Raw genomic sequence first — 13407 nt, 5'->3', positions numbered from 1 at the left:
CAATCACGGAGGTGGCTGTTAAGTATAATTTGACCTGGATAGTCCAGGAATTTTGCCATCTGTGTTTGGGTGGCAGGAATTTATTTGTACCGTGACCTCGTACCGGTCCTTGTGTAGAACTTTATTACAGGCAGGATAATCCAGGCAACCAATTGCAATGCTCTACTGGGCCTACACAGAATAATGGGACTGGTTATTAAACATTGGCTGAGAACCTTATTAATTTGAGTTGGTTTGGTTGTTTGCCTTTCACTATGGCCAGGTTTGGCGAAAGGGGTAGTGTTGAACAAATGCATACAGCAGAATGCTAAAGCATACAAGCTGTGTGGGTATAACGACAGTAAATCAAGACTCCAAAGGGCATGTACGCGGAGATATGCAGGGGGGAGATACCGACAGCCTGGTCTAATCCTTCTAAATATTTGCCACAAAAATTAGGGTTTAACCACTTAAATCCACATTCTGCGAGCCTCAGAAGTACAAGTTTCAGGTAAATTGGTTGCCGAGGGTGGCTATTTCGATTTATAAGATGGTGGCCATAACGGTCATTTCAGCTTTGATTCCTCCCTGAAAGTGGTGAGTGTGTATTTCTCAAAAATCCAGAAAAATCTCAATGCTTTTATCGCAAGGCGCGCGATTGATTCATAAATCTGCCCCCTCTCAGTATATCTCTTGCAAGGGAGACGCGGGGTGCATTCAGAAAGGATAAAGATTAAAGTTCACCATCATCACTCTCATTGTCATCATCATCATAACTATCACCATTATCATCCTTGTTACTCTATTCATTGTCATCCAGTGCTGGGTTTCCAATTTACTTTGTTGTCTGAATACTGTAGGTGCCATTTGTTTGATTAAAAGTGCACAGGGTGTTTGAAAGAGATGGACCCGATTTCAAAGCAGTATATTTCACGCTGGCAACATGTTACAATTACACAAAAAGTTACAAACGGTTTAATGAGTTTTCAAGTTTTACTAACCATTTTATAAATACTCTATGTGCCCTCCACCTGTTGTACAGACAACATCAAGACGATAGTTGAATTCATCCCAAACGCCTCTCTTCTCACGTTTTCCTCTGAGGTGCGTGGTCGCCCTGTGCTCTTCCCCTTACATAAACAGCCTGTTTCCTCAAATTGTCGGTACCAATGACGAATGCTCTTTGACATTGGTGGATCAATGCCAAAACGCCATTGAAATGCACGCTGCACCGCAATTACGGATTCAGTTTTGCTGAACTGCAGAACGCAAAACGCCTTGCGTTGCGGGGTCACCGTCTTGCGAAAGACTGAGGCTAGGGGCTGTTTGTGCGCTGGGAGAGGCATCTAACGATAATCATTTGAAACTCTATGCCCCGCCCTCTCTATGCCCCGCCCTCTCTATGCCCCGCCCTCTATATGCCCCGCCCTCTATATGCCCCGCCCTCTATATGCCCCGCCCATTCAAGTGGTAAGAGTTTCATTCATGGGTGGTTCGTGGTTGCAGAGATGTAGCGATTTCAAATCGGGTCCATCCTTTTCAAACACCCTGTAGTTTAGAATCAATAGGACAGATAACCATGTTTATACATCCTTCCAGACCCCTTCTCTTGCTTGTGAGCAGGGTGACAATGCACACGCCATTTATATTTTGTCGGGTAAATAATTTCGGATGTGGTGAATGAGTTTCAAACAGAAGGTATGTGGACATGATCAGTAATGCAATGGATAGTGCTACTTTGAAGTCCTTGGCCTGAGTTCAATTCCCGGCCATGGCTGAGTGGTGTCTTAACTGGTCCTGGACATACACTGGCCCCTTCCCCTTTACCAACCCATACTAACCAACGTGGTGAAGTATGGTCAAACATTCCCCATGACCAACGAGGCACAGGGATACTTTTTTTTTTATCAGAACTAAGCTGCAAAAACAACAATCGGAGCAAACGACGCAATCCCATTGGTGAAAACAGTCAATTACACAACGAATATGGATGGATTTTAATATGAACCTCGTTCTTTTTCCTACTTCGAATTGGAAACCCAGCAGATGTCATTGTCGTCATCATCATGGCCCTTTTAGGGTTGGAGGTGAAATTAGGGGCACCGGGAGGCTGCATAGGCACAGCACTATAGTGTCCACAGTGGTGGCTTTCTGCAGTGACTAAAGAGAGGCTGCAAGGCTTATTTTAAATACTAGTACTATATGCAGTGTCCTTAGATAAAATTGGCACATTTAGACATCGACTATGGGGCAGGTAGCCAAAGGTACAGATGGACGGAGAGACATGGAGGCGAGTTACAGACTGATAGGCACAGATAGAAAGAGACAGAACAGACAGACATGGAGACAGATTACAGACACACACACAGACACTAAGAGATAGACCGACAAATAGATACAGGGACAGACGTACATAGAGACGGGAACAGAGAGGCAGATGGATTACCTCTGTACACTCGTACACGCTGAGTCATTAATGAATCCATCCTTCCGCCCTTCCGCCCGCTCACTCAGGAAGGATCTTTGGTACGTTCCCTGCAGGTTCGTTTGATAATGGCGATTCCACCTAAGATGGTAACGGCGGGAATAACGGCACCATCGACGATGGCGATGTTGCGGGGGCGCGCCGCTTGTGTCCGATCCAAAACGAGTCCAAACTCGCAAACGCTTCAGCCGGAGGTTAAGCAACAAGTAGCAAATTCTGCCTTGCAGAAGGCATGTTATACGTGTATACATACACGTAGCTAACTGTGCTAATCAGAGGTGCGGGGGAATGACAACAAATTCAACAAAATTTATATTTTATATTTGTGTACCGCGACCTATTTGTGGTGATTTCTTTCGTGTTGTCCCCTCGGGTGCATGGGCTTCCTCTGGATGGACATTCCATTTACCACCCAACGTAAAACATTAAAAAAGCTCAATAAGGAATTGGCCAAACACCCCAAGCAAGAGCATCGTGTGAAGGGATTTTGAGATGCAGTCGATTGCATTTCTGGACAAGCAATGGTTAGTTAATTAATTAATAGAAGTATACATGAACAATTCAACTGTCGTCAATATGATCGGTTTATTGAAGTGATTCGAATTCGCGATTCATTTCAAGAATTAATTATTTCATTGTAACGTCGCGGCCTCTACTGGCTGCAAGGGACGACGCCAGCCCATCGCTGACGGCGCGCGACTTGAGAACCACTCACTCCTAGACGCGCCATTCGTTGTGTGCGTCGTTAAAATGAAGGGTCAACATTTATCGATGGATCGATGCGATCGTTAGGGCCCGAATCGTAATAGATAGATACTTTTTTTATTAAACGAATTTCGATGTCAGTGTGCTCATTGTGATGTTTAATTTTACGAATAAATAGCAAAATGTATTTCTCCTCAAATGAGCATTGAGGCGGTGTTAATCTCCAGTTTACAGCCTTGAGCCAATGGTGGACAGGCCTCATTCCTATGGCGGGGCTGAATTTATCTTTAGGACAGCCACAATTTTATCAACTCCAAAATGATGATGGGCTGATTCACTCCCCCCCACCAACCAGGATTTGAACTGTAAATTGTTCATATGCCACCTCGGTTCGAAATTCTATCTCCACATTCAGGTCAAAATCTTTTGTCTCTCTAAGCTCCAAAAAAGGATAAAGAGCCGAAATGTTTAGCATATGGAGGTGCACAGACGCATCGATTCATCGAAGAATGCAGATTCATTATTATTCTCACGGCACACGCATCGAATCGATCGCTGTGTGTTTTTATTTATTTGCGTGTCATGTTCACTTGACTGGATTCACGCGAACCCTGCAACCGGTGGAGGCGGAACCATTCAGCGCAGTATAAATAAAAAGAACAATTCTCGAATCGAATCGCAGCCTCGAACCGCAAGGCAGTGTTTGGTTTAGCACTGACAACGGTGGTGAAGTATTTGTACATTTGACGCATGCTGCGTGACTTGCGTGCGGTATAATCTGAACACGTTTCTCTTTTTCAATCAACATTGTTTATTTTATATTTCCCCAATTTGTATTCAACCCGTGCTATCAGTGTCGCATTGGGACGGGACGCAGAATTTTCCATTAGGAGCTCTCGGAGTGCAGTGCACTCAACCCCCGTGTAAGAGAACGGCGGCGCTCAGAAGCAGACATCACAGAACTACTGCCCGAGATCCCTTCAAACGACCTCTTTATTTTTGCCACACAAGCTGATGCCAAGACACGTTTGCCACATGACGTTCAAACCAATATTGTTTTTTTAATTCTCAGAGCTGGAATTTTTTTACTGAAGTAAGTGAAAATAAAAATGTAATGTGATCACTACTTTGTTAGACATCGGTGACCAGCCACCATCAGAATCAAAATATTTATACTGGAGGAATCCGATGAGCTATAAAGCTCTTTCACATTATTCGGGTTTTCAGTAAAGCCACGTAGATAGAAAAAAAAATAATAATTAACAACAACAAAAACACTGATGTAGACTGTAGCCTGGTTCTTAATCGGAGTGAGTGGACTTGCAGTCTATAATGTAGACTGTAGCCTGGTTATTAAGTTTGGTGAGTGTACTGGCAGTCCATAATGTAAACTGTAGCAATAGTTTTAACCTCGGTGAGTGTACTGGCAGTTTATAATGTAGACTGTAGCCTGGTTTTTAAGCTGGTGAGCGTATTGGCAGTCTATGATGTAGACTATAGCAATGGTTATTAAACTAAGTGAGCGTACTGGCAGTCGAAAAATGCAGACTTATTCTTGGTCCTTTCAGTAATTTAAATCTAATTTTAAAAAATGTCTGGTTTAATCACGGGCAGCTGAACCGACGATTAGAGCCCTGATCTCGTCTGACCCCTGAGCCACGTGGCCATCTCCTAAGAACACATTTCCTGACATTTACTCAACCCACGCCTGCATATCCAGCCGTACCGGCACCAGCCCATTGCACAGCTTCATTGCCGTTAAACGGCCACGTGGCACAGGGGCAGGTTGTGAGTTCGAAATCCCAGTGCTGGGTTCAGTATATAAATCAAGCGGACGATAAAATGCCCCGTGCCACAGTAATATGGAAATGCCCCACCACTGGCTCAGTTGTCACCAGTGGAGATGTCAATTTCCCACCCTCCCCCATGCTCGCTTGATAAAGGGACACTTTGTGTGAAATAACGACCGCATGGATTCGAAGTGGTGACAGCTGCCACTGGTGGAGAGCGATATCTGAACCGGCCTTGGCTCCCCTTTACCAACCGGCGCGCGCAAAGGAGCGCGGTGAAGTATGGTCAAACAAGCCTCGCGAGACTCGGCATGGGGGTAGACCTTCATCCAATAGTGAATTGACCACCGGCTGTAAATGATTAACCATGGCATAAATACCCCCCCGCCCTCCTCACCGAGTATATTCGAGTAGGGCCGAGACTCTCATTGTGAGTCGTGGCTAGAGTGAGAAAGTTGAACGTGTGTGTTTATTTTCTGCACGGATGATGGTCCCGTTTAGCGCCAGCTGCCCGGATATTTTGCGCGGGAGACCCACGGTGCTGAGTGAACACAGCAGCAGCAGCAACAAAAATGTTAAAGACGACAACGTCGACATTGCAGAGAACGAGTACACCAGGGCCCCAAAGGAATGATGCACAACTCACAATCGAGGCATTTAACGGGCGTAAACGAATCGCACACGTGGATCAAAACAGTGCAAATATGATCTAACAAGTTAGGTACATGTGCACATGAGCTTTATATATTAGCCTCACGGGGAAAGGCCAATTGCGTGAACATATTCCTGTTAGCGACAGCAGAAAAGAATCCCGTTTTATTCCCGCTTAACCCATTGTTTATTTTCACAAACGAGCCTGCTCACGGTGACCGCTCGATCCACAAGTCACCGTGCCCCTTCATCGATTTGAGGTGCAATGAGCGATTGCTTAACGAGTGATTGCTTCATGAGCGAGCGAGCGGGTCAAATAAATGCTCGTGTAATAAGGCAGCCCGCCGGGCTACATCGCTGCCGTGCCTGGGAATGATTTTGGCCTTGCGTCCTCCATTCGAGGACACTTGTCATGTGTTCACAGAAACTTCGACACTGATTTTTTTACAAAACCCGCCGCACAGCTCGCCAATAGCACAAAGCCCGGGTCTGCATAACATTTGGGCAATATTGGCAACGAAATACTGCCAAAAAAGGGCTTCTGTTTACTTTTGTTTTCGATTATTTATATAACACAGTGCTGCCCGAGTGGCATTGCCATGTGAGAGTGTGGGAGTCCGAGCTCTCACATCGAACGCGTTCGTGCGTTTTGTGTGGGCGCGCGCATCTCTATTCGTATGCACAATTCTCGGTGCGTTCCAATCCCATAACAAATTGGAGGAGGCTCTGTTAATGGACTGACTCGCTAGCTTATTTTGTTTGCGTCCTATCGGTGTTTGCATCCTATCGGTGATTGCCCTGTGTGTGGGACGAATGCTGATGCTGGCATGTCATGCGTTTTCCAGCAGAGGCCATTAAGATGTTTCAGCCGTAACTGCGAGGCCGTTTATCAAGCCTTATCAATCTCTCTGTTTTCTCTGTCTCCTCTCTCTCTCACTTGCTCTCATCACTCTCTCATCTGTACATTCTTGATATTTACACGTCATCATATTATTATATGATTACTGGTAACATTTCTTTTTCTCAAAATTCATCCTGGACTATCCCGCCCTTTAAATATATTACTTTATTCTCACTCACAATCCACCTCTGTCTCCACACCTGTCCGTCTCCCTCCTCTGCCCACATCTCTGCATTCTCTTTCTCTCTCCATCTCTTCCCACATTTCCCCTCCACCTCCCAGCTTCTGGGTCTCTCTCTGCACCTCTCTGCCTCTTTGTCTCACTTCTCCCCCTCCTCCTCCTCTACTTCCTCCTCCTGCTCCTCTCCACATTTCTCCCTTTCCTCCTCCCTCTCCATTTCCATCTCTCTCTGTGTCCCGTCTCTGTCCCTCTGCCCGTCTCTCTCCTCCGTGTGCCCCGTGTCTCCCCGCCAGCCAGAAGCTTTCCCTCCGCGAGCGACTGTCCAGCCCGGTCACGCAGCTCATGAGGAGTCGACCTAACGCCGGGCCCAGCGGCGGCTGCTCCGGCTCCCTCACGCAGCCCGGCGGCGGTGGCGGCGGCGGCGCGACCGGTTCCCCCGGCGGGCACGGCCCCGACAGCAACGGGCCCGGCACGGCGGCGGGGGCCGTGACGGTGGACGCCGTGCGCTCCGGGTACAGCTCCCCCGCGGGGCCCGGCAGCGACGCCCCCTCGCCCGCCGCCCGCGTGCCCAAGTCGCGCTCGTTCAGCGAGCGGGCGCGCCTGCGCACGTCGCTGCGCAGCGTCCTGCACCACCGCGTCGGCACCGGTGAGCGTGACGGCGATCGGCGCGCGCGCACCGGTCGCGTCGGTGAGCGTCGTCGTTCTGAAAAAGCTCTGATGTGGTTCCGTGGCACCCTCCACCGGCTATTCTCTGATGCAATACACAAGGTGGTGCACCGCTTACTGTCAGAGTTCTCGTTGGTAATATCTTTATCTCAGAACGTGGCACCGATAGCGAGGCGGCTATTTAATTTGAAACAAAGGGGAGAACAAATCATTGCATAATAGTTTTTTTTGTGGTTAGATCGCGTAAATATATAAATGTGTCGTTCAAACCCGCCACCACCCGACATAGCCAACATGTGAGGGTTGTCATGTAAACAGAACGTGCCAATTCGTCACTAGTACAGCACACCGGTGTGTTGGAGAGCCAAGCCACAACATTTACAATCTGAGTACGACGTTTCGCCAGTAATTACAACTAGCTTCATCAGGCGACAGCCAGATTTGTGGAGATGTCTTTCTGTTTCGTTCCTTATATAGAGGCGTAGATGTGGTGACCACACTTCTGCGCTCTTGCGAAAAGTGCGGGGCGGGGGGGGGATCAAATGAGTCAACGCACATTATGTATGTGCATTATGCGAATCCTTTGATCTTGTCCTTCCTGTCCATTGTGTGTATTAAAATAGCCGTACCAACGGTAATCCCTATTGCACCGAGATCTATGGGAGCGGTCAATCGGTGACATTGCTAGAGGGCTGCAGTGGTAAGGTTCACCTTAATTCTGAAAGTTTATTGCCACTATTTTGTACGTACCCAGTGTCCTGATCCAGGGGTGGTAGAAATTCTCCATTTCCATGGCGGAAGCAAGTATTTCCATGGGACAGTCGCTGTTGACTGCTGCAAAACGGTGCTCATGCTATCGGCCCCGGTGGGATGACGGACTGAGTCAACACCTCTCCCACTTCAGTAAAAAAATTCTTGCTGTGGTTGTCACACCTGATGATGATTGCTCGTGTTGCAATCGAAACTTCGTGATTTAATTTAGTTGTTTTCATTTATTTTATTTTTTACCTACGTGACTTTACCGCAGAGGTCGCAACCGGGTACCCGATACCCGTACCCTACCCGATACCCGGCTACCCGTACCTGGCCGGGTACGGGTACCCGTTTGCGATCCTGGTGCGGCCGGGTACGGGTACGGGTAAGGAATCAAAACCCGTTTGCGACCTCTGCTTTACCGAAAAAAACCAAAGAGTACGAGTCAACACCCTCAACCAGGAGTTGAACTCGCAGCCTCTCCGATTGTGAGCCGCCCGATCTCCCTCCGAGTCTCCCGGCCGCCTTCGCACTGCCGTGGCTTCATCGAGAGGCGTTTGTTTGTCGTTGCGATTTTTGATGCGAGAAGCAGCATTTTTATGATGACTAATGTACTCAATATGTCCGAAACAATGTTTACCCTTCCCGTAATGCAAGGTGATTTTTTTGCGAAGACAGTAGGCATGAACTGACCTGGAGAGCAAGCAATGCTCGGCAAAGATTGATTCTAAATACCTTTGCTGTACCACCATCTCTTGGCCACCTCATAGCTTGTGTGAGCATACCATTGTGTGTGTGTCTGTGTGTCTGTGCGTTCCGGCCTTCATAGGTGCTCGCTAAAAGCTAAAAGCACTTGCCCTAATAGTCTGTTAATGCTATTTGGGGGATCTTTGTCTTTGTGCGTGTATGCTTGTGCGTCTATATGTATTTGTCTTCGTGTGTGTGTGTGTGCATGTCATTGCGTGTGTGTGGAGCAGTGTGGGGAGCGGTAGTGTAGCGGTTAGCGCGCTGCGCTATGAACCTGGCGACCCTGGTTCGATTCCCGCTCACGGCCAACACCAGTGACGATTATCTGAACCGGTCCTGGGCCTCCCCTAGGTCGACTCAGCCTTAAATGAGTACCTGGTGCGGTGTGTAAACATTGCCACTGGGGAGACATAGGCGGTCGGGCGTGGTGCTGGCCACCCACCCCCTCGTGTGCTGTCCCGGCCTTCATAGGTGCTCGCTAACAGCACTTGCCCCTACAGTCTGTTAAGGCTATACGGGGGATCTTTGTTCCGGCCTTCAAAGGTGCTCGCTAAAAGCACTTGCCCCAATAGTCTGTCATTGCTATTTGGGGGATCTTTGTCTTCGTGCGTGTATGCTTGTGCATCTATATGTATGTGTCTTCATGTGTGTGTGTGTGCATGTCATTGTGTGTGTGTGTGGAGCAATGGTGAAGTTGTTAGCGCACTGCACTACGAACCCAACCACCCGAGTTCTATTCCCACTCACAGCCAACATCGGTGATCCATATCTGATCAGGTCCTCGGCCTCCTCTAGGTCGACTCGGCCATTAAATGAGTATGCATCAGTACTGGGGAGACAAAGGCGTCCGGGCGTGGTGCTGGTGACCCACTCCCCTTGTGTGCCGTGTTGGCCTTCATTGCTGCCTGCAAACAGCATTTGTCTTCTTGGTTCTTTCGGTAAAGTCACGTAAGATGGAAATAATAAAATAATAAAAATACTAATTTATAAAATAATTCTCACGACGTTTCGGCCACAACGCAAGCAGCCGTCCTCAGGTGAAGAACAGGTCTGTCGGAAAGACAGCGTCTGAAATTCAGACGCTGTATTTCCGACAGACCTGTCTGAAATTCAGATGCTGTCTTTCAAACAGACCTGTTCTTCACCTGAGGACGGCTGCTTGCGTTGTGTCCGAAACGTCGTGAGAATTATTGTATTAATTTATATTTGTATTATTTTAATATTTCCATTCTACGTGACTTTACCGAAAGAACCAAGAAGATGAATCCCTGCAGTCACGAAAGCTTTAAATCGAAATATAAACAGCACTTGCTTCAACATTCTGTTAGAGGCTATACGGGGGATCTTTGAGTGGAGCGAAGATGCCTTTAACTAAGACACCTGCTCCTGCTTGAAAATTTTTGCCGGCCTGCCTGCAATTAATGCTATATTTAATCTGGCTGGATTGTGTGAGGAGCTCACAGATCCTTCAAAGATCTAGATCAAGTACCATCAGTGAGCTCCTCTGACAGGCGAGGCTGCATGTAGCCCGCATGCCCCAGCCACCGCATGCCCAGGCAGCTACATAGATAACAGGGGGCTAAATGAGCATGGCATATGTGAGAGAAGAGATGGGTGGATGTGGTAAAGGAGGACCCCGGGGGTGTGTTGGACTTGTCAACAATCGGTATCCGCAGTATTTTGATCGGTGTGTGTGGAGGAGGCTTGTGAAGGACGCGACTGGGAAATTGGAGGCAGGCGCCCTCCAGCAAACATGTGAAGGAGCAACGATCAGAACAACGAGCAGAGCGCCGAGCAGCTAAAAAACGCAGCCAATTGGCGAAGTGGGGAGTGCAGGTGGTGCATCTGCCATTTGTCACAGTCCATCCGTAACACCTGGGTCTGTCCTGCGACTTCCTTCCAGCGAGCTTGTTAACACTTCATGCGGCCATAAGGTGCACCTAGCCTGGAACAAATTCTCTGAAAAACGTGATCACCATTCAGTGCCACTGTTGTTGTTTAGTGTACGTGTGTATCTGCACGTGTGTCTCCGTGTGGGGAGCAGTCGCGTAGTGGTTGGCGCACTGGGCTAGGAATTCGGCGACCCGAGTTCAATTCCCGCTCGTGGCCAACACCAGTGACAATTATCTGAACTGGGCCTCCCCACGTACACTAAACAAAATGACCACCTGGTGCGGTGTGTAAACATCGCCACTGGAGAGACAAAGGCGGCCGGGCGTGGTGCTGGCCACCCACAACTTCGAGTGCCGTGCCGGCCTTCATAGGTGCTCACTAGCAGCACTTGCCCCAAAAGTCTGTTAAGGCTAAACGGGGATCTTTGTCTTTGTGTGTCTTTGCGTATGTGTATACGTGAGTGTGTAGAGGGCTACCTTTCAGCGGTATTTGACCCTGTCAGTGACCCAGAATATATTTCTGCACTCGGCACACCACATCCAGTGTACCTCTTGCCTACGACTGGCCACTAGGCACGTGGCCCGCTCCAATCTACTCTCGGCCCCAAAAATATACAGTCACGAACGGATCGTTGGGTATGGGTTTGCGTGAATCAGTGTGTCCGCGCGCGTATGTGTGCGTGCACGAGTGAGTGCTGTGTGTGTCTGACTACTTGTTTGTGGGGCACTTGTCATCATCACCGTCACCACGACCCATGGGCAGATAGTCCGTTGGTGTCCACTGCACATTTCGTCATTTGTTTCCACTTTCCTCTGTGTCTTGTGCCAGCATGCTCAAGCCGTGCCGCATCTTTCTGGCACCAATCTATTTGTGTTGTCGTCAAGAAATTCTCTGTTAGGTCTTTCTCTCTTGCCGGTTCCTTCCATTTTCCAAAACAACACCCTTTAAATGTTTCTGTTGTCGTCCATCCTACACGTGTGTCCACATAGTGTCCGTTTCCTTTTCATCACTGCCTGCATCGGGTCTTCTTCTATGTGCAACCTTTTTTGCGGTATAAATACACAAGGGGGTCACTTCTGACCGTATAAATATTTGTAAGGACGTGTGTGTGTGTGTGTGCTTGCGCATATTTTCTCTCCCCCAGTTCAATTAACAGCCGCCCTCTATTTTAATCAAAGCGACATCCGACACTGAGCGTCGCCGCCGCGCCTTTTTGCCGCCGTGAGCCGGGGCAGCCTCGCTTGAGCGGCGGCTTAGCGTCGTGCGCGACATTCAACACCGGCTGGCGCCAGCCTCGACAACGCTCCGGCCTCAAATAAATCGAGAAAAGTCCATCTCTCTGCGTAAATATATATGTCGCCTCATCATCGGGCCATGGTCAATCCACTGCTAAAAGAAGGCCTCGCCAAGCCGTCGCTGTCCTTCCACCCCACCTCCGGTTAGCAGGGTTGGCTACATGCGGTGCGAAATAAGTTCAAAATACTTACATGTTGGTGATGATGGTCGACCACGTGTGGTGATGATGGAAGCTTGGGGTAGCTCTGTATCATTTGAAGGGGGGGGAGGGCTAGAGAGGGCTGAGTTTGCCCCCTGCCACTCACGATCCTGCGATGCATCATAATAACAATTAACCTGGCACCTGCACCTGAAATTATTCCATTGCTCCATCTCCCCGGTAGTCATCTTCATGGATTCGCTGCTTTTCCTGTGCCGCCACTCCGTCATTATTCTTGCCCTTCCAGCCGTGATGCGTCCTGCCCAAGCCGCTGGCTTTTCTTCATAGCTTGCGCGATGTCATTAACTTCCGTACGCTCTCTCTGATCCACGTGCTCCTTTTTCTCTCTCCAAAGGTAATTCCAGGCATGCACCTCCTCCTTTGCGCACTCTTCAGTCATTTCGTTCGGTGCTTTTCGTTTGTGACTGAGATCTTCCATGGACTTGCCACAGCCGACCCGTCCCGTCTCGTCGCGCTGCGCTCCCCGTCACGTGCTCTCCGCTCCAGCAAACAAGGGCCCAGTCCCATCCACCGCGCCGTGTCCTATCGCCCGTTCATCCACCTGCTCGCCCGCCCACTTGACCACTCGCTCGCCTGCCCACTCGTCCACTTGCTCGCCCACCCGCTCGCTCGTCCACCTACTCGCTCGCTCGCTTTCACAAGCGCCCCAAACACAGCGGTGCCATCCCCCTGGCAACCGTCGTGGCCTCATGGAGTCAAGCCAAAAGCGGCGAGGTCAATGGTGTGCCATGCTTAGGTCCACTTCAAACGTCTAAGAAGCTTGACAAAAGAGATCGTAGGTTGGGGACGGCTTCACCTAACCCTAGTGGATGCAAACCTCGTAAAAACGTTTATTTTTGCGATCACCTCTCTCCGGTGGTGGGGCCGTGTAGCTTGTGAAGATTCGGGATGTGAAATGAGCCGGCTCTGATTTCTAATGTGTGCGGAAACCTGGCCTCAAGTCAACCTCCGGTCAGGGCGAGGTCGCTCCTTCTCCTCGGCTTACCTTCTCAATCTGGAGCTCCATCTCCCCAGCTCTCCGTGCTGTTTACGCCTTCTGCCCCTGTTCAAATTCAGATTTAAGATCTCCCTATTCTCCTCTGTCTGTGAATCACCGCCTCTTCACCGTGGGGAGTCCTGCCAGTGACTCCGATCCTTGCG

At 49.0% G+C, this 13407-nt stretch overlaps 1 protein-coding gene across 1 annotated transcript in view; it reads left to right on the top strand.

The window, feature by feature from the left end:
• The window catches only part of LOC144945091 (potassium voltage-gated channel subfamily KQT member 4-like), a 63491-nt gene that overhangs the window by 40239 nt on the left and 9845 nt on the right, over nt 1-13407 (top strand). Inside the window, exon 9 of the mRNA XM_078873338.1 lies at nt 6990-7338. Coding sequence (XP_078729464.1) covers nt 6990-7338 — 349 coding nt within the window. The remainder of the gene's footprint in view (nt 1-6989; nt 7339-13407) is intronic.

The sequence above is a fragment of the Lampetra fluviatilis genome, chromosome 2 (genome assembly GCF_964198595.1).
Source record: "Lampetra fluviatilis chromosome 2, kcLamFluv1.1, whole genome shotgun sequence".
Taxonomy (NCBI): domain Eukaryota; kingdom Metazoa; phylum Chordata; class Hyperoartia; order Petromyzontiformes; family Petromyzontidae; genus Lampetra; species Lampetra fluviatilis.
Note: the sequence above shows the minus strand (reverse complement) of the source record. Positions and strands in the feature narration are given on the sequence as shown.